This window comes from Danio rerio, chromosome 5, assembly GCF_052040795.2.
Source record: "Danio rerio strain M-AB ecotype USA chromosome 5, GRCz13ab, whole genome shotgun sequence".
Taxonomy (NCBI): domain Eukaryota; kingdom Metazoa; phylum Chordata; class Actinopteri; order Cypriniformes; family Danionidae; genus Danio; species Danio rerio.
In genome coordinates, this window is record NC_141025.1 from 42170352 (window position 1) to 42196338 (window position 25987).

Below are 25987 nucleotides of genomic sequence, written 5' to 3' on the forward strand. Positions count from 1 at the left end.
GAAAAGACCGCCAACTGCGCCAGTTTGTACGTAGTAGGTGCTTGTGACTTTAACTTTTGTTGCATGTTTTTGAGACTGTGGGAGGAAACTGGAGTATCCGGGGAAAACCCACGCGAACACGGGGAGAACATGCAAACTCAGCACAGAGAGTGTCGACTGGCTCAGCTAGCATTTGAATCAACACCCCCTTGCTGTTGGGCTACGGTGCTAGCCACCTAGCCACTGTGTCGCCCGAACTTAGCATTGAGGAGGAGGGAGAAGGGATAGATTACGGGGGTTTCCAAAACAAAGATGAGGATTTAAGTTTAGGCTGGATATTTAAATCAAATTTGGAATGATCAGATTGGCTAGTTGGTGATTAGTAATAGGGATCAGCTGTAGTCAATCATATAATTTGCTCCTCTCGAAATTAGTTCGTGAAAGTTCACTTATATGACAAAAACATTTTTTTACTTGTTTTAAAGCTCAAAGAGAAATTGACTTGTTTTTTTAAAGATTATTTTGTGCTGTACTATTTGTGTTTATTCCTCAGACAATGATTGTACAAACAAAATCAATAATCGTTGCATCCCTAGTTTAAATTAAGGTTTAAACCATTCACACATCTGTTAAATTACCTTTGACCAGTGCCGTAATTAGTATACCTAACTAGCATAAGAATGACAGGACAAATCGTCTTTAAAGTGGTCATGCCACATAATAATTTTCATTTCAGCCAACAAAACACACTGAACTGAAATCAGGTATTATAGACTGTGAGTATAAGAATACTGTCTTAAATGACAAATGATAAATGAATAAACTGAATACTGTAGTGACCTGTCGGATTCCAACTGTATCCAGCTGCTGTGGGAGGGAATGTTTGCGTCCTCCTCGCGTCGGCTTTTCAGCTACATCACTTCCTGTATCACCGTTTTCCACTATGAGCTCATCGTCTTCACCAACTGACTCCAGACGGCTTCCTCCACCTAGTCAGAATGATATCAAGACATTAGCTTTAAATGAAAACATATATTTATTTTCTCAGTGGAATAAAGTACACATGTCTGAATGCCTCCACTAATTATTAAGCATAGTTTTAAAATAAAATGCCAGATACCCATCCATCAGAATCATTTCAGTATTTCCTGATCTGGTAGAAAAATCTATCATAAGGACGTTAGAATTGGTGGATCCACCCTTGGCCATAATCCAGTACAGTTTAATCTCATTACACAGTTTTAATGGTCAGCAGTGTTGTGATGTGATACAGCTGGACACGTCTGACCTTGGGATCTGCTGCGGAACTTCATTGGTGTGGGGCTTCGGCAACATCCTTTGGGACCCTCAATCCGGCCACGTTCGTCCAGTCTGTCATGATCTGTAAACTGAAATACAGGAGGCAGAAATAATTAGAAAAAACATACCCTGAAAAGAGAGAAACACTATACAGAATTGCTAGCTTGCCCTTCACTGCACAGGAATGTTGCACACTCGTGAGGGTGAACACTTTCTTTTTTTTTCACAGAGGGATGTCAAATCTCATATGTACTTCTAAGCTAAGGTATTCATATTGACTTTACTTGATGTTGTGAAATGGAAATACCTTTGCTTAAGTAATCCAGTATAGACTGTACTAGCAATATTGAGGCAATGAAGGTGTCCACGCTAAATAATACAACTTTGCTCATCTCATTTTTAATATACATTAAATTGTTTTCATTTTTCATTTTTGATTTAGGCCCTATTTCTGAAAAAAACTGATAAAACATTTGTCCACAAAAATATTAAACAGTACAACAAATAATTATGCTCAAGTTTCCTTTTTTATTGCGTATAAATTAGAAAACGCTTTTAAACTGCAAAATAATTTCCCACAAATTATCAGTTTACTTTTTTTTTAACTTAGCTTTAAAGAGCCTCTATTGCGGGTATTTGAAAATGACCTTTCATGCAGTGTGTATAACACAGCTCTAAGGGCATGAAAACATCCAACTTAGGTTTAAATCAGTAAGTGCACCTTGTTTAAAAATATAGATTTTTAAAATGAAAAGATTCGACTCAGAGTCTTTTAAATGATTTGTTGTCGTGATCTGGATCTTTTGCCTGTTTGCACTGACGTTGAAACAAAACAATACCAAATATGAACTGCTGCATCGGTTAAAACGTGAACACGGCTTTCCCGTTTAAATGCTAGAACAGTGTGGATGTGTGTGGGACTGATCATGACCAATGATGTGTAAAAATTAAACGTCTAAAGCCACGCTGAAAACATGACGCTTGCTACTTTCGTTAAAGATTTAAATGCGGTTGTGAGCTTGCGATTTTCTGCCATTTGTTGTTGCTATAATTACCATCAGCTGTTCCTACACAAGTGCAGTAGTTAAGTTTTAAAATAGTTCAGCTTTTTTTTGTGTGAATTAATACTGATTACACTCTGCAATCTGCCTACTTCAACAATGTTGATAAGCCATGGTGGGCATTTCTCTCTGTCTCGCGCTAAATGCAGTTGGCCAATCGCAACAGACTAGGCTATTGAGACATTCAGCGCAGATTAGCATCATGCTAAGGAGAGGTGTGAGATCAATTGAATTGCCGAGCAAATCATATGGGTGCGTTGGGAAAATTAGGGGAAAAAAATGCATATTATAAGACAACGAAAGTGTTTTGACCATTTATGTATATCAAGGTTATAACAGTTTTAGATATTCATTAGTTTTAGTTATTATTTCATTTTGACATTTTGTTTTCAAATTCAGTTAGTTTTAATTAGTTTTAGAGGCAGATTTACTAGTTTTTATTAGTTTCTATATTTCGAAATTGCTTAGTCTTATTTTACTTTTTATTAGTTTGAGTATTAGTTTTAGTTTTTTTTAATATAGGTTAGAATATTTGTTAGGTGCAAGATACAAAATGTACTGTTTGTAAGAGGGCATATCAGGCATGTTAAAAAGTAAGTCTTTGTGGACAAGTGCTTACTGGAGTCGCAAATCGTTTCAAATGATTCAGTTCGATTTGGTGAATTAATTCAACCGGTTTACTTAGAAGATCCGGTTAAAAAGAATGATTCACTCACGATCAGGATCACTAATATGGAAATAAAACCCATTATTGGACACTAATGTGCTATTAATATTTTCAGGTGTCGGCTTGAGTCGTATTTAATGCTGTCACTGTGCTGCTGTCATGTCTACTCGTTGATTTTGTCACGGAAGCACCAGCGAGGACTGACTGGAGGAGGACCAGCTTGATCTGGCCAGTGGCAGCAGGATTACAGACTCTGAGGTGCCGTACAGGTCAAACACCGGGCAGCGCGAAGTAAATAGATTTAATTCTAAAAAGCTTACAGTAGGCTTATGTAATAAATACATTTGCAAAGATGAAAACAAAGGACAATTTTGCTATAATTTTAGTTAGTTTCAGTTAGTTCTAGTTTTTTTTAACTCGTTTTATTTTTATTTCAGTACTGATTTTTCAATTTTAGTTTACTCGTTTGTTTTCGTTAACTATAATAACCTTGATGCATATCAGCCTGTTGTTGGAGACCCACAAAACCAAAATATGACCTTTTTTAATGCATAATAGGGGCTTTTTAATTGTTTTGATGGTTAAATTTCATTTTAGTATGGGCAATGCTTGTCTAATTAAATTAAATAATGAAATTTATATCGTCTTAAAAGAAAGTGTATATATTTATATAGCAATTATTTAACTTTTACAATTGGATTTCTATGAACTATATGCATTTCTTTTTAACTGTAAGTTTTTTAGCACTGTATTATTAACATTTTTATTAATATTAATTATAAGTCGACAGCACTTTGAAATAGAATATTTGTGTCTAATTCAAAAGATTCCAAATGCTTTAATTATCACTTATAACTAGAAACATAACATGCAACTAAGTCATTATGTTCAAGGGGTAGTTCACCCAAAAATGAAATCCTGGCATGATTTACTCATCCTTGGCTTGTTCCAAACCTTTATGTGTTTAATTTTTCTGTTAAATACAAAACAATACCTTTTGAAGAATGCTCAAAAAAACGTGGTCATTAACATCAACATAAGGAAACATAAATACAATAAAAATCAATGAACCCTGGTTTAAAACATTTTTTTTTTTAAATATCTTCTTTCATCTTAATCAGAAAAAAGAAACTCAAACATGTTTGGAACAAGTAAAGGATGAGTAAATGATGACAGAATTTTCAGTTTTGGTTGAACTATCCCTTTAATTAACTGTAATTACATAGTCAATTTTACATGTTTGGAAGCCTTTAAACATTTTTTACCCATGGAAAACTCCAATAAAAAGTGTATTTGGGGGTTGTTTAAATATTTGTGCTGTGTAGCAGCGAGATTATTTATGTAATAGTTGTCAATGGCACTTTGAAGTCAGAAAACCTCTTGAGTTCTGCACCACTGATCGGTGGCTGTTTTAAAAAGAAGAAGAAGAAAAGAAAGAAAGAGTGTTCCATTTCCAACCGTCTTCGTTTTAAAAATGAGCTTCGGTTTATCGTACAGCTCTGGCGTCCTGAAACAAGTTTAAACAGCAGCATGTGAAGAAAGATACACTGCTCTTTTTTCAGGCGTGAAGACAGGAAGCCCTTCCCTGAGTTGTCAGACATGAGATCTGTCTCCTGCATGAACAAGCTAGGCTACGCTGTTTCAGGTGAGCCCGTGGGTTTCCTCAAAACCCCACACCTCCAGGCCTCACAGGATTCAACGTGACAGTCACAGCTGCGCTCCTCTTTCCTTCCTTATTTTTTATTTGAAAATCTGCTCCCATGCTTTTACCTCCCTCCCTTTGTTTCGTCAAAAATCACTGAGCCTGATGCTTCAGAACAGATCTGGAGACACACCCAGCCCTGTCAGCACGAGACGCCTACATAATAGCAACCGCTCATCACCCTCTTCTGCTGTGGCAGAGCGTTGAAAGGCAGGGTAAGAACAGTTTGGACAGGTGTTTGGATTTGGAATGGAAGAGTGAATTGAGAAGCAAACATATGGTGAAGAACTGAAAAATTAATTGGCCCAGTTACACTCTCCATTTCATTTTTTGCTTAATAACTTAATGATAGACTTCTCATCTATGAATTCCCACGACTTTGCCTTTTCCAGGCATTTATGATTACTGGATAAGGATTGTTAAAAATCCATTTACAGATATTACACTCACAAAAAGCCATTCCTAGCCAGGAAAATATTTGAAAAGTGATTTATACTGAAGGGAAAAATATGATTTGCTGATGCTTGTGGTTCTTGCATTCTGCATCCAAGAACTATGAAAGTCATACAGGTGTGAATGTTGCTGAGCTTTAGGCTTTTCGTTCGTTGCTGAAAAGTACAGCAGGCCCTTGATGATAAAAAATGTTAACATTTTCATTTGTCTTCATCTACGTTTATCGGTCTGTCTATGTGTGCATTTACCCATACATTTGTCCATCCATCCATGCATACATCATCCACACAGAACAGAAATCATCAACAAAGCATTGTTAATAATTGTTCAAAATTGTGAGGCATTTCCCTGCAGGTCTTGCAACTTATTATGAACAGCAGGTGTTGAGCATGGAACATAAAACAATGGTGGACATTACACAACCCGTTTTTTTTTTCTCGAGTGAATGCTCCTTGGGTTGCGTTTAAGGTCAATTAGATATTCTAAAAATCATATACAAATATACTTTTTGTGCTCGAAGCAATATTGTTATGTAATAAATGTAGTTGACTGATTCATATAATACATATTTTTTTCCTTTTAAAATAATTAATGTTTTGGTATTATTATGTTAAGTGTTAGGTAAATGTTTAAGAAGCACCACAAAAGGCGATTAATAAAGCTTTAAACAAACAAATGTATACTTTTATTGTGGTAATCTCCTCAGGTACCCTTCTTTAAAATGTGGGTGTCTTAAGTATGTACGATATTTCCACTCTAGAAACTCACCTATGACTAGGGCCAGACAGAATCTGCGGACATGTTTTGTTATTTCTGCGGAGAATTGTGTTAAAGATCTGCGGATTTATGCGGAATTATTTTGGGAGTATCAAAACCTTAATATATGAAATAAAAAGTATCACCGTTTCAACTTTTATGTAATGTTTACAATGCAAATCCAATTAGATCAACTTATTTGGTAAACAAAGCAAGTCTATCATATAATAGATCTACTAAAAGATCATATTAATACTTTCATATTAGTCAATAATATTACTGTAATTCATTAAAAAAGCTGAATAAATATAAATGTACACACATTTACACAAGTAAATAAATATACTCAATGATAGGCTAGAAATCTGCAGAAATCTGTGCGTGCAGATTTCGTGTGGGCCTACCAATGACATACATCAAAAGTCTAATGATTTTTGGCAGCTATGGACACCTTTTTGGCATTACATTAATAATTTCTCCTGATTTTCTATTCTATGGTGCATAATTAGCTCCTAGCCTGACTGTATTATCCTGTTTACTTGTTTGAATATTTCCCATTATCCCTACTTATATTATATTATAGGGTGATTCAAAAAGAATATCACAACTTTGAAAATATTTATTTGATCAAAGAAACATGATGCAACCTTGGGTAATTAATTAATCAATGTAAAGAGTACATTATTTTTTTAAACTTCAGAGCTTCGTTAAATCAACGACAGCCAGAGCTTAGCTCTCCATTTCTTCTTTGCATAGTTCTCGATTTTTAAAATTTGTTGTATTCTTTTTGAATTACCCTGTATTACTGTTTCCCTCTGAGTCCAAAGACATGCGGTACAGGTGAATTGAATAAGCTAAATCAGCCATAGCATATGTAAAAGTGTGCAAGAGTATGCGTGGGGGTTTCCCAGTGTTGGGTTGCGGCTGGAAGGCCGTTCACTGCGTGAAACGTGCAGATATGTTTATATCAATATATGATGAGGCAGTGGCGCAGTAGGTAGTGCTGTCGCCTCACAGCAAGCAGATCGCTGGTTCGAACCTCGGCTCAGTTGGCGTTTCTGTGTGGAGTTTGCATGTTCTCCCTGCCTTCGCGTGGGTTTCCTCCAGGCGCTCCGGTTTCCCCCACAGTCCAAAGACATGTGGTACAAGTGAATTGAGTAGGCTAAACTGTCCGTAGTGTATGAGTGTGTGTGTGAATGTGTGTGTGGATGTTTCTCAGAGATGGGTTGCGGCTGGAAGGGCATCAGCTGCGTAAAAACTTGCTGGATAAGTTGGGGGTTCATTCCGCTGTGCCCCGGATTGATAAAGGGACTAAGCCGACAAGAAAATAAATGAATGAATGAATGAATATATTTATATAATAAAAATATTATATATATATATATATATATATATATATATATATATATATATATATATATATATATATATAATAAATAAAGTTTTAAACTAAAATTAATCTAGACTAAAACTAAAAACTTTTCCCATTCATCAATCTACCCAGTTGTACATCTATCTATTCATCCATCTGCATGTCCATCCATACATCCATCTATCAATCAATGCATATACCTATCTGACCACCCACCCATCCACCCATCCATCCATCCATCCATCCATCCATCCATCCATCCATCCATCCATGTCAAATTAAGTATACATCTATCCATCCATCTGTACATCTGTCCATCCATGCATCTGTTGTGGATATCCATCTGTATGTCACTCTACCATGCATCAACCCATCTTTCTACTGTATCTGTCCATCCATCTATCTGTATGTTCGTCCATCCATCTGTCTGGCTATCCTTCCATGCCTCAACTCAACACATCTTTTTGCCCATACATCGATCCATCTATCCATAGTCATGTACATTTGGTGCCATTATCAGATTTATGTACAGCACCTAAACAGTTTTTACAGTCTCGTTTGATATTTTAAGCCATAACCAGTGTCACCATGAATAAATTATTGATATGCTCTAAAAGATCACGAAACAACATCTGTCAAAAGTTTGCCGTTTTACAGCGAAACAAACTAAGTTTTACTGCCCCAAATTCACAGCTACGATCAGCAGGAGCAGAGGAATGCTAATGTAATTAGACAGCAGGCAGGACGGTTGCTCTTTTTCATTTTCTGGTCCCGAAAGCAAGAACGTGTGTGCAGTATAGATGTGGTGGGGGGTGGTGGGGAATGACCCACTTTACTCGGCACTGCAGAACATCTCAAGCAAAGCATCATGGGTGCAGCACTCCAGAAGAGTTTAACCCTAATATGTTGCGTTGTGTGGTCCTGTCAGCGTCAATGAATTGTTTAATGGCCGACATTAGCCGTGTTGACATCACTGATCACCAAACCAGCACATCTCATTTTGTATGATTAAACATTAACACTGTGAGGCATTAGTGATTTGATGCACGCCTGCTTGCACAGAGCAAATGAATAATTTGTTATCTGTGATGAAACGAGCAAACGCTGAGCCAATGGCTGCTTGGTAAACAGTTGCACTAATATTTTTCTGGCAAGACAACAGATAAAAAGCTCAAGAACACAAATGAGACCCTGGCACAAAGATCAAAAGAGCTACACAGATAATGCAACTGGAAAAGCTACATTTTAATCACAACATGCTGCGGATATTTAGATTTTGCAGATAAAATGTGAGGAGAGTCTGTTCTTATCAGACAAACCGTGGAAGTGTGTTTGCTCTTCATCAAACACCTCAAAAGAGCGCCAGAGAAAGTTTAAAGGAAGACATCTATGCACACTAACAAACAAATTATGATTTTAAAAAGACATTAAACGTGTATTCCCAAAGCAAACTTTTAATCATAAACAGGCTCTTTATAAACAGAAAACATTCTGTCCTAGCTCGCTTTGTGGACAGCTGAGGCAGTGCCAGATGAAAGCTGCAGATAATCAGACAGATAGCCAGCAAACGTACGTACCAAGTCCTGAGTGGGCAGTGAAAGACTGCTGGCCCTCACGTCCTCCATGTCCGGCTCCATGTTCTCCTTCTCCTCCCCGGGGGACGGAGAGGCGTCCGGACCCGAGCACGTGCTCACTAGGTCGGGCAAGCTGGTGGACGGGTACTTGTGGAAGTCAACTTCGGACTCATCCTGGGAAAGGAAGGAAGAGCAGCTGGAGAGAGCATGTTGTGTGCCGTTGAGCAGCCTGCGAGTATTTTTAACTTTATCTCAGAAAGCCGAGCGGCGAGCCCATCAGCGCTTCACTCTTCAATTTTTTAGCTGCTACAAGCATCTGTGTGTGACATTTCTATGTGCTTGAACGGCTGACACACTTTATAAGGAGAACAGCTCATGAAGACACTTTCCTGCGCAATATGAGGCTCATTTGCTCTCAAACTCACCCTGCTGGCCACCACCAGCTGCACCAGTCCAGCAGTGGAGCGCAGTATGGCCACAGCCTCCTGGTGTGAAAGGCCAACCAGAGAGTGACCGTTTATCATCAGTAACTCATCGCCTGCCTTCAGACGGCCATCTCTGAAATCAAAAAAGTTGTCAGAAAGCAAAATTAGGTCGTGCTTTTACTTGAAAAAAGACAGAAGAAACTCCTGATATCACGTCTCAGCTATTAAAGTGAAATGTTAATTGGATGCTAATGAATGTTGGTCAAAAAATTATAAGATCACGACAAGTTGCTTCTATGTGATGGGAATATCAATGTAAATAATGTCAACAAGAGACAATGACAATATGTGTCGGATCATGAAGGAAACAAGCTACATTTCATGTTAAATATTAATTGTTCTTCAGATATTTCTCTTTAAATACAATCAAATGATCACCTTTATGTACAGTATAGTGGCCCACATTAGATTTGAAAATATACCACCACTAAAAATATACAAAATTCAGCCATTTGCTCACTAAGCAATGTTGTGACACATTGTGAAATGGCACCATATGGGATTTAGGAATAAAATTTACAAAAGAAAGATTAATTATGACTGAGAATCTAAAAGAGATTTACATTTCTTTAATATTTCTAGAACTTTCTGGAAAAAAAACTTCAACTGTTCTGCTCAATCGCTTTGATAAAGGGAGACGAGATTCATTTCTAATTTCAAAATGATTTGTTCTTAGGAAATTTATTTACATTTTTTTTTAAATTGTGTAAAACTGTTTCTTAAAATAAATGTACTCATAAAAGTAGATTTAAAGGAATAGTTCACCTAAAACTGAAAGTTTATTTACTCACCCTCAAATCTGTTTGCGGTATAGGTTTCTTTTTCTGCTGTTGAGCACAAAAGAAGATATTTTGAAGTAATCTGGAAACCTGTTACCATTGACTTCCATAGTAGTAAAAAAAATACCATGAAAGTCAATGGTTTTCAGCATTCTTCAAAATATATTTTTTTTGTGTAAAACAGAGCAAAAGAAATAGGGCTGCATAGAATTCTGGCATGAGAAATTGTACAGTTTGTAACTTTAAAAATGAATCATTTGTTTAATTAGTTTTATTTTTATTAGTCAATTACTGTTCTTAAATACGGAAAGACTTAAAAAATGATAATAAATCACTGCTTCAAGACTTCACACTTAGTTGATGATTATTTATAAAACATGTTTGGCATGTTGTCCCGGAAGAGAGCTCTGAGCCCATAACATCCTCGAGCCCGGGGTGCTTGCAGGGCGAGAGGAGAGTTTGAGCTCAGTTAGGTCTCGAGAACTCCTCTTCTTATTTATGGCTAATGATGAATTAGGGATTACTACAGAGAAATATGCAGCTGATTAAGAGCTCATCTACAGTATGGTGCTAATTTGGTTTGGTCAATTCACCTATGTCGCAAGTTTTTGGACTGTGGAAGGAAACCAGAGAAACCGGGGGAAACCCACGCGAGCACAGGGAGAACATGTAAACTCCACAGAGAAACGTCAATTGGCCTGTTAAAGACTTGGACCAGTGACATTCTTGCTGTGAGGCAACAGTGCTAACCATTAGGTTGCTGTGCCGCCCTATCAAGGAAAAGGGAGGAGTAGGGGTGCGGAAGGGGGATTCTTCAAAACGAAGGTAACTGAGGTAAGAAACTCTGTTTTTTAATAGTGAGTTAGGAATCATCCAATTGGTGAATCACGTATTGCTTAATGCGAAACCAGCTGTGGTCAATCATAGGCACGTGATCCTCTCAAAATTAGTTCATAAATAAACCACACTGATTTCAATTGTGTGTTTTTTTTACTGTATTTATCTATGTTTGTAGATTGTTTATGAAATTATATGGAGATGCAATTCTATTTAAAATGATCACAGTCATTCTAAAAATGATTTTTTTTTCAACTATCTTTTTTCCGAACAATTTTTTTCCGAACAATGTTTGATTTTTCCAATATCGTGCAGCCCTAAAAAACCCATACAGGTTTGAAACCACGTGTGGGGAAAGTAATTTATTTATTTTTTTACATTTATGTGAACTATCCCTTTAAATCTCTATCTCAGAAAATGAACCATAGAGGACCTTTAAAATGATGACTTTATAAGAAAAGTTTGTTTAGAACCAAAAATCTAAAAGTAAGGTCTAATCTAATCTTAAAAGTAAGGTTTAAAAATCTAAATCTAAGGTGCAAATATCCAAACGATGAAATAATATGGACTTCTTCATGCAAATTTTAAGCTACAGCAATGATATCCCACAAAGACATCTCTGTGTCTGCTACATTCTTTCATTTCTGAATATCCTCAGACAGTTTCAGCCTGACTGCTCAACTGAGGCTTCATTACGATGAACAGTGTGCAGTGAAGAGAGAAAGAGTCTACATTTTAAAACCTCTCCCTGGTCAGAATCCTCAGGGCTTCAGTCATAGACGTAGCAATCTGAGGTTATCACGGTGTTAGCTGTTATGTAAGAGCAAGGAACTCCATAACTACCCAAATCATGCTGGACTTTTGGCCCTGATCTGACAACACTAGAAAGCTCGCACTGGAAACCGGCCAATTTGACCAGTATGCATGATTGATGTCTATAGGTTTCTCAGAAATGGCCTCCCATTAAAACTATGTGGGAGGAAATGTTGTGCTGTTAAATTATAACAATAAAACCGAGCACTGGTCATACCAAAAATAGTCCGCTGTGGGGGAGCTGCATATACACTGCTAAGTGAATCTGTATTTCCTGAAATTTATTATTTTTGGGGTTGGGGAATGGGGATAGAGGATTGCAGAGCAAAACCACAAGAGCTCAAATTTCCTGAACACGTCTATTTATCATCACCTAGTGGGAGTAATTTAAATTCGTTTTCTAATTTTCACAATTCTGAACTGATTTCTAAATTCAGCCTATGGCTCATTTCCATCAGGCTGTTGTGCTTCCTCCAAACCTAGCCAAAGTGTGCATTAATGAATTAAAAAGGGAAGCACATCAGCAAGGTCTCCAATGTGTTACAGCTTAAAAGCAGTTTAAGAGGTAACAATGTGGATGGAGAGAAAACGTTTTCTGAAGTAATAAATTCCATACTGCCTGTGTGAAGTGAAGAGATATTACATGCTAGGATTATATGCTGGATCTTGTCTTGTTTTGCGAAGTATTTGCTTTTATATCACGGTACTACAAATCCCTAGAGGTGGAAATCTGCAGGAACAACTTGGATAACCTAACCATAATAGAGTACAGTGCTTACCACAGGTTTGAAATATACTTGTTGTGGTAGCCAGATTGAAACACTCCAATTACCCACATGAAATAAATAGTTATCTTTATGCGACAAACAAAACATAATTTAATTTTTAACAATAATTGCATTAATTATGACAATATTTTACATATTTTACTACACTTCATTTTTATAACATGTTATGCACTGTTTCTTTTCAATGGTTTAAAGTAAAAAAAGACTGTTCATAAAAAAAAGAAATGCACTATTTCTCTTACTTTTATGCCTTTTTAAGAGCCATGTGCACACACTGACAGGTAAAAGCTGCTTCTCTGTCTCTTTCAAGTCATAAGCAAACTTAAATGCCAACATATTTTAGATATATACAGTTAAAGTCAGAATTATTAGCTCCCTTTGAATTTTTTTTTATATTTCCCAAATTATGTTTTACAGAGCAACACTGCAAAAATGCTTTTCTTGCTTAGATTGTTTGTCTTGTTTCTAGTCTAAATATCTAAAATTTATCAAGAATAATTTTCTAGACAAGCACAACATATTGTCTTGTTTTGAGAAATAATATGCCAATTTTTCCTTAAAACAAGCAAAATAATCTGCCAATGGGGTAAGCAAATTAATCTTGTTCTTTTCTTTTGACGTAAGATTATAGTTTTGGTATTGAGGGTGGAAGAAAGAGCTGTTTGTGCACTCCTTCCACCTACAATCACTGTTGAACCTGAAACTCGAACCCACAACCTTCGTGGCACAAGTCTGACTGCCTCAATTTTAATAAATATTCAGGATTTATTCGCAATTAATTAACAATTGTTTGTTTTTGTTCCTATAAACAATAATGTAAAATAAATAACGTAACTTTTAACTTTGGTTGGTGAAATGTTCCAATACTCTGAATTTTAGTTAATCTCTGCTAAATAAGAGAGTGTCATTAAAGACAACAGCACAGTAACTCGAGCATGACTGTAACTCGAAGCTTCTAATACTTCACAAACCGGTCATTACCATAGACAGTACATGGCAGCGTAACTGTATGCTCAGTGTCCGTCCATATGAGAATGACACAGTGGCTTTGAAGATAAATGATTATGATGGAGGGCACTTGAGACCTCTGGCACTCGCATATGCATGAGACGCTCTGTGATCAGGGTCATCACTGCACCTCCTGTTGCCACAGCAGCAAATCAAAACCTATGCAAATGAAAGCCATTCCTCTGTTTACCTCTGTGTGGCTCCTCCCTCCTCCACATGGGCCACGATGATGCCGTGAGGCGAGCGTTTGGACCCTCGGCCTCCTGTGATCTGGATGCCCAGGCCATCCTGACCCTTCACCATGTGCATCTTCCAGATCCGGCCACCCTCGCGGGGCTGAGGATAAAAACAGAGGGGGGATATTTATAACGTATGGTGGAACAATCAGGAATGTGCTTTATTATATAACACTAAACAAACTGCTGCAGCTGTTTTGTGGTTTTAACTTACACTGCAGTTCTCAAGCTGCTTCCCATTTTATGCTGTGTATCATGTAAAAATAATTACTGGTAATCTCAGGAAAGACATTTCAGCAAATTATTAAGAAAACGTTTATTTAAATTTCTGGTAATTTGTATCTAATTATCATCACATTGTGGGGAAATGGGTTTTGTAAAATGTTTTGTAAAAAACTTGTAAGAACTGAAATGTGTGGGGGTTTTTTTTATTCAGGCTTACATCCACTTTTGGAAAGGACATACATAAGGAGAAGGGAGATTTAAGAGAACCTGTTTCTGACAGCTTCAAGAGCTACTTTTCTCATTGTCTGAGCTTAACGGTCCACTGACATTATTCTTCATTAATGCATTTGCTCTAACAGACTAAAATAACATTTAGGCTCAAAAATCAATAAAGCTTCATGAAATGACAAAGCAGACAGAAAAGTATTAAAACAAAGCATTTTTTAATCATGTACCTCAGTTTTTATATGCATGGACATTAAAGCACACCTTGGTTACCCCTTTTTCCAGATTTTTCCAGACAAGTCTTTTACAAAAATGTGTCTGTAAAGTTTCAGCTCAAAACACCCATCAGATTGTTTATTATACCTTTCTGAAGTTCCTATTTTATAGCTCTGAGCAGCAGGTAGTGTTTTTTGTGAACTGTGCACTCACAGCTTGTGCACTCACAAGCTTGTGAGCTTTGCACTCTTTTAGCACGGCAAATGTGACAGGATACACATTAATATCCACTGCTGTATGGATATCTGTTATGTTAATGTACAAAATAAACCGGATTCAATGTCCACAAACCGTGATTGAAGCGTCTTCTTTTATAATTGTTCTGACATGCGGCTGTGGTGATGAAATAAAGCTGAAGTAAATCGCTGTGATTGATTACAAACATGCACCGTTTTAAAACATTTTAAACTTGTAAAACTCATTTTTTATTACATCTGATGATGATTGATGATCCTAGCAAACTGAACAGGTCTTTTATTCACGGTTGCTTTGCGCATGTCCTGAAATAATTATACGCATTACTACGGAGACATGTTAATACACAGCTGTCAGTGAATTTGGTGGGCGGGGAAATAGCACTCTTACGTCAAGTTGCAGTCGGCCTCAAAATAGGAGGGATTTGGATCCTATTTTAACATCAGAAAATGTAAAAAAAATAATAATAATAATAAAAAATAAATAAAAAAAGAGACTTATTGTGTTTATATCACGGCAATATGACAGTGGACACACTATATCTAGACATAGTTCTGTCCAAACAGATTTTCACTATAGGTGTCCTTTAAAAGCAAATGAAAATATTTGTGCAAGAAAACATTCATTTACTCATTATTTCTATTTACCAAAACTTTAATACACTGATAAACGTTAATTATAATTAACAATACTTAAATAAATCTATAATTTTGACTTATACAATGTATTTTTGCCTATTGCTAAAATATATCCATGCAACATAACACTGGTTTTGTGATCTTGGGTCAAAAAAAAAAAAAATTAAAAGAAAATTAAATTACAGACAACTTAAAAAAAATAGATTTTACAATGTGTCAACATCTGAAGAAGAACGTTATGAAAACGGGATAATTTTGTATAGATTATTTGCTACAAAACAAGGAAGATGCAAGGCCATTATCTTGTGTTAAAGGGCACCTATTTTACCTCTTTTACAAGATGTGGTCACGTGATGTGCATTTTCGGTGGTGTAATGTAGACATAGAGTTGTTTAGTAACATTAGGTGAAACGCCAGTTAGGACGTGGATTGTTTTCATTCTAAAATGCCGTTTTAAAACAAAAACGTATTAGTGTAAATGGGGCCTGGGTACAGTGTAGCTGTTTTTGTAGCCTGTGGCTTTAAATCTAAATGAGCTGCTTCATCCCGCCCACCGCATGTCTGCTTCTCATAATGCGTTAGATCAGATAAACAGCAGTCAGTGATAGAGACAGACACAGACAAAGCTGAAAAAAAGGTCACGAGTCAAAAATACCAAGAAGTTTATTAAATGTATTTGTGATGGAGTCGATTCAAGCCATTCTGAAACGATGAGTCTCACACAAATGCTATTTGCAGTACGCACACACACACACACGCACGCACACATCTACTGACATCATGCAACCATGGTGATGAGGAGGTTATATACAAATACATACAATACATGTCCATGTTCAAGCATTTTATAGGGTGTGGTTAACCCACTAACATCCATATAGCAAATTTTGTTCATAACAATTGAGACAAAAACCAGTGAATCTTTACCTGAAGATTCACTCTGACTAAAATCAGTGAGTTGTTAACAGGATACTCGCTCTGATCAGATCATTTGAATCAGAGAATCCATAACTTAAGACTATGGCCGTGTTGGAAATCGTCAACTACTCATATAGTTACAACGTTTGAATTTGAATGTACAACATGGCTGTTAGAACAGTATGTTCTATATCTACAGCATCTCACCAGAAGTACTAGTACCTTATAATGAGGTAAAAATGGAGTTACATCTAATAGTTTCATAAAACCCAGTCACCATTTTTTAGGCTTAGGCAAAGTAAAAGCAACTGATTTTTTTTTTCATACAACAAGATTTAACAAAACCAAATCCTTATTTGTTATGTAAATATAATGAATCTATGCAGATTGTGTTCTCATAATCTGTATATTGTAAACTGATTTTGCTAGTATTGCAAGACTCTACTGTCCATCTTCCTCGAAAGGCAGTGTTCAAACGCATTAATTCATTTTAGCCACTGAGCCATTTATAGCTATTGTGCCTGACATCAAAGCTTTTATAACAGTATACACTGACACAGGAGCCCATGAATTTTCAAACATCCTTTCAAAAGAGTGTCATGAAATTAGCCTAAAAATACATTTTAAAAGTATTCTGAAAATAATCCCTTAATATATGAATATGATCTTACATAACCTTTCTTTTATATTCTGTTGTTAAGGGTTTTGAAACTGAAACCGGTTTTTGAACTATAGAGAAATATTAAAATATTTATCCAATCACAGGAAACAATGGTCAACATCAGAAGCTAACAGGGAGAGAAAGATAACATTGTGAAACCCATATTAAAACCAGCAAGATGTTGACAAAATTCAAAGAGAAGCATTGAGATTCATCACAGGTGAAGAACTTGATTATGAATAAGCTAAACAAGTAGATATTAGCCAATGACTGGATAAAATACGGACAACGTCGCAGTGACTTTTCCGACTGAACGATTTGAAGGCAAAATGCCTCGTGACGGGTACAAACTGTCGCAAAAGACTGCTGAAATTGGAGCCTGAGCATGCGCAGAAGGAACTACCAGATGGAGCCAGAAATAGAGCCACGGAATTAAGCTTCCAACAAAACGTTTGTACGTCAAATCAACCACGCCCCCTTCATTTGACCACCTGTATCTGCACTATAGCAAAGGCTCGCTAATATAAATATAAGCACTTACATTTAACAAGTAATTAAACACTATTTATTTTAAAAACCGATGTGATGTAAACTGTCATAATTTAAAAAAGCAATACATGTTAGACTGCAGAAATAAACAATCTTCATCATTATCTTCACAGGGGTAGAAATATCACTTGTAAAATATAAACAATAACAAATGAACAACACATACATTTTTAGAAAGGTTTTTATTTTTACTTAGCAATCAACAGGACCCAAAATATACACACCATATATAACGATTTACTATGCAGGAAAAGTTGTGCGTTTAATAGATTAAAACAGCAAGATTTCTAAATATCAACAGGATATTTACACATCCAATCCCTGCACTATAAAAAATAATCTTTGTCAATTTGTACAATAAACTTAGCAGTATTAATACATCAACTGAAGTCTATCAGCTGCGGCAACATTGCTTGTTTATTGTTTATCATTTGCCTCCATTTTCATTTGGTTTGTTCGATGCCTTCATTATATCTGGCAAAGAGGAATTTACATTCATTTTAATGTGTATTAGGAGTTTCAAATAAAAAGCCAAAAGTAAATGATGTATATAAATATTATAATATTTATAGCTCTATTTGTTATATAAGATTCGGTTTCTAGAAAATTAATATTTTATAACAGCAAATTCAGTATTAACTTGATAACATGCCGAAATTTTATCATGGTACAATAACACAGAAATGGAATAATAACACTTTAATCTCCTCCTGAAGCTCCTATGATCTGCTTTGAGAAACTGTCAATCACAACTGGCAGACACACCCTGTTTTTATAGAATTAAATTACTGGCTAAAAACATACTGTGTACAAAAATGATCATCTGAACCTCTATCCGTTTGATAACCAGTGACTTACTTGACCAAAAACCATCTTTCGGGACATTTAATTGCAAGTGTAATTAGTTTTTTTTATTTGGGCTCAAGTCTCATCGATTAACACGGAGGAGGCGGGCTTTATGACTTTTATGAGTAAGGCTTGGTACTGCAGCCAGCCCCCAGGGGGCGATCTAACGGCCGGGACCTTCACTCAAAAGCAGGCGTGTGGCATACTTGATATTAGCTAACAGCGTTGGGGGCAATTACATAATAATACTTTTCCAAAGTAATGAGTGAAGCAACACGTTTCTTTTAAAAATAAGATCTTTCCAAAAAAAAATGTAACAAGTTTTACTTTTTAACTTTTTAAACAAACAAAGAAACAAAATTGGATGCGAAGCACTACACCAGCACCCCACTTACAGCTAAACAACAAATGATTGACAACAGTTCACGTTATTATTAATTAATTCAACTAAACAAAAAAAATGGTTATTGTTGAGGAGATGCAGCCACTGTCTAACATTACTGTAAGAGAAGTTTTGTAATATAGTAAGATTTTTCCTCTTTTGGAAAAGGGTTTAAACATTTGTTAAGGCCAGGTGAAGAAATTTATTCGATGTATAAAGCTCAAATATTTCTTTTGATTTGGGGATGCTCTTTATTATCTGTTCATTTTGCTGTTGAACATTTTAAAGGTTTAAAATCTGTTTTTGCCTTAATATAAATTATTTCATGTTAGTGCTCTTAGGCTTTATAGTAATCTTTACCTCAATGGACAATGACTTTACTCAACTATTAACACAAAAAATTCTAAAGTAGCCATCACATTACTTTAAATGCTTTCATTAAACTGTATATTCAGCATGTATAGCTATAGGCTCAGAGAGCTTGCAAAATATAATTACATTTTTTTAAAGGAAAATGAAAATGAAAATCAAAAGTTATATAACACATTACTTTCCATAAAAAGTAACTAAGTAAAGCAATTTGTTTAGTTTTGTAATTAGTTATAGCTTTGGTTGTCATTTCTTTTTTTTTCTTGAAAGTAAAAAAAGAGAAAATAAGAGCAAAATCACAATTTTCACCTGAATTTTCAATTCAGACATCAGAATTGTGTACTTTTTATGAAGAGTTTGGTAATTATAAAATCTATCTGCTGTCTGCATTATATGCCAATGGGTGCAAAAGTATGTTATATTTAAAATATATCAAATATCCTTTCAGATTATAATTCATAATAAACTTTTCTTTTGTGTGAGCACCTATAGCCTAGTGGTTAAGTGTGTCGACACATAGCAATCCTTCCATTCTCTGCTTCCTATGCTTTCCTGTCTGTGATCTCAATTATCCTATTCTAACAAAGGTGGAAAACTCCTACAAATTAATTATTTAAAAAAACAAACTTTCTTTGTGACTATCATTTTTATATGAACATGGTTCCATCTCAGTTGAATTGGGATATCAGTTTGGCTCCATGTCTAAACTGTTGAGTATTACTCTTTTTCAGTGTTGAAAACTATTGTGGTAGGAGTGTTAGCCACTTTGCACTTCATAAAATGAAAATAAAAAAGTCATCCCCAACTTCAGAACAGCAGTCTTTGTTTGACTATACAGCAAAGACAGAAAGTGCTTGAGCTTTTTGAGTAACCTGCCTGGAAGAACTCATTACTTTTGCGATTCAGTTTGGTGCCTCTTGTGGCGCAGATGCACACTTCACCTTTAACACTTCTTCCCAGCATGACAGTTGCTTTAGCACACACCTCTGAACTCTCAACATGCTGCCGCTTGTTGAGCTTTCTTCTGAAACTGGTCTCATAAAGGGGCATGTTCTCAAGGAAAGCCTGTCGGCGCAGTGAATCACCAACACCGGATCTCTCCCTGAGATGGTCTGCTGCTTCTCTTCTCACGTTCTCACGCTTTTCCTGTTCGCTGTCAAAATAAGCTTGCATATCCTCCCACTGACATGTTCCCACCCAGCATGCTCATATAGAAATATAATTTTACTAATTAATTGCATGATAACCTTACTTTGTCTATGAAAAGCAGCTTGGAAAAGTATTGAACACAAACAAAAACTCTAAGTGATGTTAGACATTATCTTTATGTCATAAGTTTCCCGTCATCATTTCAGAACTGATTAGTCATCATTGTGTATATTACTAAGAATAATACATTATGATTTATTTTTTGGTATTGTGGTTTGTTGACATACACGTTCTGGTTGAGATATTACATTGCTCCAAGATAATGTGACTCATTTCAGTGGCTCAATAAGGTTTTGTCAGCTGTAAAATTAATATTTATTTGCTTGTAACATTGTGAGGATCTGGCATGCATACAATGGCAACAGTGAAAATTTAATTTTCACTTAAAAAGTTATGTAAGTTACATTTCAGAGACATGCAATCCATTTAGATTTTTTTGTCTGAGTATATTTCTACAGACTGTCAATCTAAGCCTTGGAGTTTTGCAATTGCAGAGTGATTTTAACTGTTTATATTGCATAAGTATATGTGGATTAGATTATATGTGTAGATTTTTTTGTGTTTCTGGGTGACTTTATAAAAATTTGAACAATCTAACATTTCAAGAGTTCACACTTAGCTGATGATTGATTATAAAGCTTGTTTGGCATGCTGTCCCGGAAGAGAACCCTGAGTTCATAAGATCCTCGAGCCAGGGGCTCCCTCCCATTTGCAAGGCGAGAGGGGAGTTTGAGCTCAGGTAGATCTCGAGAACTCCCCTGCTGTAGTAACTGATGAACAGATAGTGATTGCTCTTAAGAAATAAATACTTTATAGGAGCATGTCTATGGTGCTGATTTGGATTAGTCAATTAACTTAAGTTGCATGTTTTTGACGGTGGGAAGAAACCGGGGAACCCAGGGGGAACCCACATAAGCATGGGGAGAATGTGTAAACTCCGCACAGAAACGTCGGCTGGCTTGGTAAGGACTAGAATCAGTGACGTTCTTGCTGTGAGGCAACAGTGCTAACCACTGGGCCAATGTGCCACTAGGGCAGGACAATAATTCAATATCAATATATATCGCAATAGAATTCTTTTCAATAACGTTGATATGAGTTTTTAACTCATTTCCGGTATTTCGATATAAATGTGAATATATATATATATATATATATATATATATATATATATATATATATATATATATATATATATATATATATATATATATGTATATATATATATATATATATATACATATATATATATATACATATATATATATATATATATATATATATATATATATATATATATATATATATATATATTATATTTATAAGATCTTATACATTGTATCATTTGTCACTGAGTGACGGTCAGTGCTCAGCCGTCAGAAAGAGCGTGATGTACGTCATATTTCATACATAATTGGCACAAACTATTCTTTTTTCAATTTAATTACTATTTATTTTATGTATTTTTTCATTTATTTATTTTCCTTTGTCTCAATCCCTTTATTAATCAGGGGTCGCAACAGCGAAATGTTTTACACAGTCAATGACCCAGTCCTGCGAAACACCGATACACAATCATTTACACACACATTTATACACTACGACCAAATTAGTTAATTCAATTCACTTATAGCACATGTCTTTGGATTGTCTTGTCAATGTCTTGGACTGTTGGCGAAACCTGGAGGAAACCCACACCAACACAAGGAGAACATGCAAACTCCACACAGAAATGCCAACTGGCTCAGCTGGGACTCGAACCAACAACCGTCTTGTTGTGACGCAACAGTGCAAACCACTGAGCCACCGTGCCGTCCAATGTATTTTTTTGTTTTGTAATTTCATTTTGTTTGTGGAGGAAGGGCTGGGAATAATATTTGTTTCTATTTTCCTGTAAATTTATATAGATTAAATAGGTTTAAAAATGAAGAAATGGATCTAAATGGAAAACAATATAAATTAACAAAGTAACCAACAAAATTAGGGATTTTGGATCGGCCAATGTTAGATTAATTTAAAGCTACTGGGGTATCAGTAATAATATAATAATGGCCAATACTGGTGGTTAATTCATTGCATGAAGTCAATGAGAAGCCCTTCTTTAGAATAATTCAATATTTTGCTCAGAGTACAATCCTTAAATAAAACACAACATAATCTGTATTTCCAAAATCAAACAAAAAGTGCTTCAAGGGTTATTAATGTGCCAATGCTCTTTGGATAAGAGATTTACAAAGAAAAACAACAAAATTAAAAATCCAAGGCACTCAAAAAGTAAATAAAAATAATTAAAAACCTTAACTATTCGTTTATTCATTCATTTTCCTTTCTTTCCTTAGTCCCTTTATTCATCAGACGTTGCCACAGCGGAATGAACCACCAACTTATCCAGCATATGTTTTACACAGCGGAAGCCATTCCAGCTGCAACCAAGTATTGGGAAGGGGAAACACCCATACACACATACACTACGGCCAATTTAGTTTATCCAATTCACCTACAGAGCATGTCTTTGGACTGTGGGGGAAATCGGAGCACCTGGAGGAGAAAAACACAGAAATGCCAACTGGTCGGCACCATTGGTGTAGTGGTTAGTGCGTAAACACATGCATTCTGGTGCTCACAGCGACCCAAGTTTGATTCCTGCCTCGCGGTCCTATGCCGATCCCTCCCCTTTCTATGCTCCCCATGCTTTCCTGTCAATACTCTCTACTGTCCTATACTATAAAAAGTAAAATAAGTAAAAAAATAAATAATTATAAAAAAAGGAAGAACTGACCCAGCCGGGACTCGAAGCAGCAACCTTCTTGCTGCTTCTGGCGACATCGCTACCCACTTTGCCACCTTGTTGCACCTTAACTATTAATTAGTAAATATTGTGTATTTCATGATCACATTCACTTCAATACCTAAAACCAAGTGGGTGCCAATGAACTGTGTAGCTAAATTAAAAATATAACCTACCTTAAGGCCTTCCAGAGCACGCGTTTGTTAAATCCGTGTTTAGAACCTTTTTATTATTATTATAAATAGAAGCTATAAAATTACACATATGGGTTCAGTCTGCTGCCCTTTTAATGTGGCTTTCTGAAAATGGCTTGTTGCAGAATTTCACAGAACCCGCACCTTGTTGGTCTTTGAAATCATGTGTGATTGTTCAAATTCAGCCCCATACAGCTTGTTGGGATGATCCCTCCAAGCCGTTCTTCCAACCACCGACACATGGACACATCTAGAGGAACTCTTATGGTTATTTTGAGTGAGCCACTCAGATTAAGGTTGCAAGACTTACATGCTCTAGGCAACACTAGCGGTCCCGATGGAGAATAAAATCAGAAACATATGCAGTAAAGCCACACTGTGGGGTCCAAACTTCTAATTACAAGATGAGCATCAACCAACCACTCATCCAGCCTCAAAGCAAAGTCAACATATAGTAAGGGAACATTTCAATCTGTGCACTTAAAGGGCGTTTCTCATTTTTGTTTGTTTATTTGTTTATTTAGCTAATTTTTGTGCAGGCATTGTAAGCCGTAATCAGATTAAAGACCTTTTTATGCAGTTTAAATGTGAGCATTAAATTAAACTGTTTAAAGGGTCACGAAACACCAAAACACATTTTTTGAGCTGTTGACAGTCGTATGTGTGTCCCACACTGCTAAAAACACTATTAGGACACCTATATTTCACTAAAAAGTGTAAATTGGTTGTTTTTGCGTTATTTCAAGCAAATTCGTACTTCCGGTTTGAAACGAATTTTTGAAGCTGCGTCACGGTCATGACATAATAGCGTGTGTTCCAGCGTGCAGACTGGGCGTCTATACCAGAGTGTGTCTTATTACGTCTTACAGTGTGATGCATTAATGCATGAGTAAGGCTTGGTTCAAACCAATCAGCGCACTCTATTGTGCAACTTCATTAATATTCATTACTGTCACAGTGTTTAGACGGCAGAGACGCCACATTGTATTGGCAAAACAAGCGTGAAGTGTTGCTTTTATAGCTCAGAGTCACGTGTGGATTAACAGTGTACGTGACGCTCGACAACAATAACTTACGTGTCTAAGGAGGATTATTGTTTACCTGAGAGCTGTTCTCATCTGCAAACGCTGAGATCCGGATTCGCTTGTAGTATTCTCTTCATAAAGACGCGGCTCTAGTAGTTGCTGTTGATTGTCCTGTCTCTACAGATTTGGTAAGTGAGCGACCAGTGCTCTTTGTTTATTCAGTTTGTTTGTATCTAACAAACTATTGCACCGAGTGTAAACATGTTAGCACCACAACCAAACTTTTAACCTTAAACCTGTAGGGTTTTTACCGCATTTAGTGACCGGAATAACACACGCGGCTTTCTGACACTACCTGCCGTGTGCATCTAAGTTTCCGGGAAATGCGGAGGTTTTTTTTTTTCTCTCATTCGCCGTGCGGTATCAAACATTGCATGAAAAATACACGTTTAGAGCAGTTCTTTGGAATCAAATATCTCGTTTGTCGCGAGGGGCATGAATGAACTCCCTGAATGAAACAGCCAAACTGCAGTTAAAGTCCACCATTTAATAATTTGCCAAATAATTCGACTACAGATGTCCATGTAGGTTAAACACCATCACTTTCTACTGTGTGTGTGTATTTTGACTGAAACTCGCGCGTGCCCAAATAGACACTCCCACACCATCCCACTTTTCTTCCTCCGACACTCCCCCCTAAAAAGAGCTGGACACGCCCACTTTTCTGACTTTTTCCAAAGTAGAGGTGTGAAAGCACCCTGCTGAAACGAGGGGGTTTCATGGCCCTTTAATTTATTAGTTTTAAGTGAACTACTAGTGTGACCTTTTTAAAAACTATGGCAAAGTTGTAAAATAATTATTTATGTTATATAATGGGCAATGCACAGATGTATAGAGCAACTGTGAAGTATCCAAATTCAAGTCCCGAAAAAAAAGCCAATGCTGATATGGCTGCCAATTAATTGTGTATCACTAAAACTATCCCTAAACAAAATAATTGCTTTATAATCATTCATTCATTCATTTTCTTTTCAGCTTAGATTCTTTATTAATCAGGGGTCATCACAGCGGAATGAACTGCCAATTTATCCAGCATATGTTTTATGCAGCGGATGCCCTTTTAGCTGCAACCCATCACTGGGAAACACCCATACACTTTCATTTACACTCATACACTACGGCGAAGTTAGCTCATTCAATTCACCTATACCTATGCTTTATAATCATTTTAACAGTAATGTCAACAGAAACTCAATAATAAATGTATAAAACATCCAAATTACTGTGCCACTGACTATAAACAACATGTATTTATGCATAAAAAGTTTTAAAGCAAAACTGATACTTGTGGCTTATGAACTGTGTAGCTCTGTCTCTTTTTTCTTTGCTCAGAGGAGAACTGGTTGCCCGGCTGAGCCTTGTTCCGCTAGAGGTTTGTTCTCCATTTCCATCTTTTAGTAGAGTTTTGGTTTCTCACCACTGTTGCCATTGGCTTGCTTTGGTTGGTGTCAGTGAAGCTGCCCTTTGGTGGATCTTCCCTCAACATTGATTTGTCTCATCTTTAACAGATTCAGCTCCGAACAAACTAAAACTCTGCCCTGCAACTTGCCTGATATGTTGAATGTGACCCACAAAGTGAAATATGGTTATCTAAAATTTGAATCCTTTTCCTGTTCAT

General features: G+C 36.2%; 1 protein-coding gene across 13 annotated transcripts in view; it reads right to left on the reverse strand.

Annotated features, from left to right (window-relative positions):
• The window catches only part of pdzd2 (PDZ domain containing 2), a 139005-nt gene that overhangs the window by 41669 nt on the left and 71349 nt on the right, over positions 1-25987 (reverse strand). For all 13 annotated transcript variants that reach the window (XR_015491523.1, XR_015491521.1, XR_015491526.1 and 10 more), the window contains 5 exons: positions 13764-13909; positions 9289-9421; positions 8867-9037; positions 1268-1367; positions 820-968 (listed from right to left, as the gene is read on the reverse strand). Coding sequence is in view for 5 of the 13 variants with exons in the window: in XM_087253858.1 (XP_087109984.1) it covers positions 820-968; positions 1268-1367; positions 8867-9037; positions 9289-9421; positions 13764-13909 (699 nt within the window). In the remaining 8 variants the exon portion in view is untranslated. The remainder of the gene's footprint in view (positions 1-819; positions 969-1267; positions 1368-8866; positions 9038-9288; positions 9422-13763; positions 13910-25987) is intronic.